Genomic DNA, 5,000 nt, shown 5'->3' with positions numbered 1-5,000 from the left:
CTGAGGCACCAGAGACAGGAGCAGTCTGGATTTACCCATGGCAAGTCCACAATACACCGTATACTTGCGCTTCGAGTAATTGTGGAACGCCGTCGTGAGTTTGGTCGTGGGTTGCTTGCAACTTACATTGACCTCAAGAAGGCGTTTGACTCGGTGCATCGGGAATCGCTATGGGAGATCCTGAGACTCAGGGGAATTCCGACACAGATTATTGGCCTAATAGCAAGCCTTTATACTGGTAATGAAAGTGCTGTAAAGTGTGGTGGGGGTCTGTCAAACTTCTTCCCTGTTAATTCAGGGGTGAGGCAAGGCTGCATCCTTGCACAAACACTTTTCAACACCTGTATGGACTGGATAATGGGCAGAGCCAAAGTCAGTGTTGAGCAACACTAGGCAATATTAAGGTCTCAGACCTTAACTTTGCTGATGATGTTGCCATCCTATCTGAGTCCTTGGAGTCACTGGTGGCGGCTCTGGATGCATTTAGTAATGAGGCGAAGCCCTTATGCCTAGAGGTCTCCTGGAACAAGACCAAGATCCAGGACTTTTGGGGCCTGTTAGGGGAACCCGTTCAGTCTGTCCATGCCTGCGGCGAGGACGTTGAAGTTACAGAGAGTTTTACATACCTTGGTAGCGTAGTCCATATCTGGGCTGTCAGACCAAGAAGTCAATAGACGGATTGGTCTGGCAACAGGAGCCATGAACTCGATCAACAAGAGCATTTGGAGATGTCAGTACCTATGCAGAAGGACCAAGCTGCATGTCTTCAAGGCCTTGATACTGCCAGTTTTGCTCTATGGAAGTGAAACCTGGATACTATCCAGTGTCTTGGTGTCTCGTCTTGATGCCTTTTGTAACAAATCCCTTCGCTGGATCATGGGGTACAGTTGGCAGGACCACGTGTCCAACTTGCGGTTACACTGTGAGACTGGCATGGGTCCTGTTACTTGCATAATCTGGGATCACTAACTCAGGCTATATGGCCACCTAGCTCGTTTCCCTGTGGATGACCCTGCCCATCAAGTTGTCTCTCTGCGAGACAACCCTGGGTGGAGGAGGCCTGTGGGACAACCCAGGAGGTCATGGCTTGGGCAGCACGACGAGACCTGTCGCGAGGAATTAGAGATGGGCCGTGTGCCTGCCTGGAGACTCGCCTCGAAGGATCCTCGTGGCTGGAAGCGAAGGGTGGATGCGGCCATGCGCCCCCGTCGGCGTTAGCCCCTTGATGATGATGATGATAACTCTCATGAAAATGTGGGCTAACGTGGTCAGACACAGAAATTCAAAATAGTCGTCAAGTATATAAAGAATCGTACATCTTTGTTTCTGTATGTCCTTTTTTTTTAATCTAAATATATGTTTGTAAGATCAAGGAAGCCGTATGTATCAGATTGATACATCAGAGTTCATTCACAAAATATAAAATCACATAAATCACTCAACAAACTTCCAGTTTTAAGTATAGTGAAGTGTCATTATGCTCTAACATACTATGTTTTTGTTACAGAGATTCTTGAATGAGTCATAGTTACAGCATCTGTGGGAAAAGGATAAAAAAAAAGAGAGAGTCCTGAGGATAGTGAAGAAAGCCACAAGCAGTCACTGCATATATGCATATATGCATAAAACACCCCAGGAGGGACTAATGGCATATTATGCAAACGATGAATATATAGTATACAGTCAAAGCACATTAAGTGCTCCAAGCCAGCAAGATGTGTGAGGGGGGGGGAGAGAGAGAGAGAGAGAGAGAGAGAGAGAGAGAGAGAGAGAGAGAGAGAGAGAGAGAGAGAGAGAGAGAGAGAGAGAGAGAGAGAGAGAGAGAGGAATAGAGAGAGAGAGAGAGAGGGGAAGAGAGAGAGAGAAGAGAGAGAGAGAGAGAGAGAGAGAGAGAGAGAGAGAGAGAGAGAGAGAGAGAGAGAAAAGAAAAAACAAATGAAAATGACAAAGAGAAAGAGACAGAGATACATTCATATTAATGAATATATGCAACTCATTTTACTGTATAAGAGTATGTCCCATACTTTAAACTTACCTTATATATTTTTGCTAAAGACATGATTGCAGAGAGTGCAACTCCAGGATCATGATTAGTTAGCAAGTGAAGGAGATGTGGTATTTGGTCTCCAGAAGTACTGAAAAGTTCTTCCCCACACCTTTTTGCCATTACACCCATCATGACTGCTGCCCGACGCCTGATGTATGCCTGAAGTAATATTTCTGTTTTAGAAACAGGGAAAAAGAAAACACGAGACACACCTGACAATCTCTGACATTAGGGAAACACTTTTACTACTGTCAGTGGGACATAATATATTCAAAACTAGTTTCTAAACATTTTTCCAAGTGTAACTAGCCTCTGGGCTAGTACAGTGTCGGCCTCTCATCCAAGGGGTTGGCGGTTTGCGCCCTGCCCAGGTGCGAGAAGTTATAACTGTCGCCTGGAGATTCCTGCTGTGGCTGGGCACCACAGCGAGTAAGGACTCGGTTCAGCCAAGACAGCACCAGCTGACACACGTGAGCAAAATCAAACAGACAGTATGTCACACCAAGAATATCCATTGCAACAAATAGAATCAAAACCAAACTTTAAAGTTAACTATAAATCACACTGATGATCTGGTTTTGTTCTCAGGACTCTTCATAGTTAAAATAACCTCCTATTATTTTCTTGTCAGCACAATATACTTAGTCTAATTCCCATGAATAATATTATATTCAACCCATCATCACTGTAATATTGCTTTATTGCACTATGAGGTAACAAAATCTTTTGGAATATCAAGGAAAGGGGTGATCTAACGAAACAAGTAGTACTCATAATGAGCTCATTGGTGACTTAGAACTTTTAGAATCATATTGACATTACAGCCCCTAAAACAGATATTTTCATGTCTTAAAAAAAAAACAAAAAAACACAGTAATTTAGTAAGATTTTCTCAACATTATCAATTCTGAAGAATGAATTAACATATAAAACATATAGAATATATATACACACACACACACACATATATATATATAATATATATATATATATATATATATATATATATATATATATATATATATACACACATCTATCTTTATGTGTACACACACACACAGACAAAACACACAAAATATGCACACGCATGCGCACAAACGCACGCACACACACACGCACGCATACACACATACAGGCACGCACACACATACAGGCACGCACACACACACAAACACACACACGCACAAATACGCACGCACAAACACACACATGCACAAACACAAACACACACGCACAAACTCACACACATACAAGCACACACACACGAACACATAAGTATTCACATATATGTGTATGTGTATATATAAGTGTGTGTATATATATATACGTATGTACATGTATATATATATATTTTCATATATATACATATGTATGTATGTATGTGTATATATATATATATATATATATATATATATATATATATATATATACATACATCTGTATATTTAAATAAATATTTATATATTTGTATATAAAGATTATATATATATATATATATATATATATATAATATATATATATATATATATAATATATATATATATATTATATATATATATATATATATATATATATATTACACACAAATACAAAGACAGTAACAAGTACACATATATGAAAAGGAAAAACTACCACATTAAAAAAGGAAAAAATATCGTAACATTTCGAACTCTTCACAACTATCCCTTCAGGCAAAAAATTAACTGAATAGATGATACATTTCAGTTAATTGTCTGAATATATATATATATATATATATATATATATATATATATATATATATATATATATATATATATATATATATATTGCCCTGGCGAGATATTCGCATTGTTCTGGGTGACTTCAATGCGGTATCCTGCTGCAACCGAGCTGGCTACGAGATGTCTGTCGGCCCCCATGGCTCGGGAGCTGATCCCAGCAGCGAGAATAGCCTCCTTCTCCAGGACTTTGCTAGGTCCCAGAAAATGAGGATCTCTGGCTCCTGGTACCAGCGCTCCAACCCGCATCGCTGGACTTGGTACAGCGATACGGGTAATGTGGCCAAGGAGATCGACCACATTCTTGTTAGCACGCGATGGAGGATCCTCCAGAACTGCAGGGTTTACCGGAGTACCGAGTTCTGTGGCACCGACCATAGGCTGCTTGTGGCTACCCTGCGGGTCCACTTAAAAACTCCCCGTCCCTCCAGTGGCCACCCTAAGGTGTTTCACTTGGACAGACTAAGGGAGGAGGAGTGTGCCCGTGGGTTCGCCATGGCAGTCTCTGACCGATTCACAGAACCCAGCAACCTGATGGACCCATTTGCTTTGTGGGAGTTCTTCAAGCGCATAACACTCGAAGCAGCTCAGGAGTCCATTGGAGTACACCCGAGGACAAGGTAGAATTCCATCTCCCGGGAGACATTAGGGAATCAAGTCTTGCGTTGTTCCATGGTGCGTAGGGCTCGGACACTGCTGAGAAGGAACAAGGAACAGTTCATCAGGAGTCTTGCTGAGGATATCGAAGGCCATTTCTTGGTAAATGACCTTCGCCCTGCCTACCAAGCCCTGAGAAAACTGAACCCTAAGCCCTCCTCACAGATGACTGCAGTCCGATCAGCGGATGGACGGATCATCTCAGATCATGTTGGGGTTCGTGAACGTTGGGCTGAGTATTTTGAACAGTTGTACCAGGTAGACCCTCCAACAGTTAGCTTGGATGCAAGCGATGTCTCAGTGCCTGTGCCGGACCCACCCATCAGCGAGGAACCTCCAACCCTAACAGAGGTTAGGATGGCGATTTCCAAGCTGAAGAGTGGGAAAGCTGCAGGCATATGTGATATCCCTCCTGAACTGCTAAAGACTGGGGGTGAACCTATGGCTCGGTGCCTGCATACAGTCCTGACTGCCATCTGGCAGTCTGTCCTTCCCCTGACCCGCAGCCCCTGGAGGACGTGCACTGCATAATCTTT

The 5,000-nt window shown here is 42.4% G+C and overlaps 1 protein-coding gene across 1 annotated transcript in view; it reads right to left on the bottom strand.

The window, feature by feature from the left end:
- LOC119580925 (AP-4 complex subunit epsilon-1-like) overlaps positions 1-5,000 on the bottom strand; it is a gene marked incomplete at both ends in the record, with an annotated part of 23,605 nt that overhangs the window by 16,794 nt on the left and 1,811 nt on the right. Inside the window, 1 exon segment of the mRNA XM_037929168.1 lies at positions 2,036-2,206. Coding sequence (XP_037785096.1) covers positions 2,036-2,206 — 171 coding nt within the window.

The sequence above is a fragment of the Penaeus monodon genome, chromosome 14 (assembly GCF_015228065.2).
Source record: "Penaeus monodon isolate SGIC_2016 chromosome 14, NSTDA_Pmon_1, whole genome shotgun sequence".
NCBI lineage: Eukaryota > Metazoa > Arthropoda > Malacostraca > Decapoda > Penaeidae > Penaeus > Penaeus monodon.
Note: the sequence above shows the minus strand (reverse complement) of the source record. Positions and strands in the feature narration are given on the sequence as shown.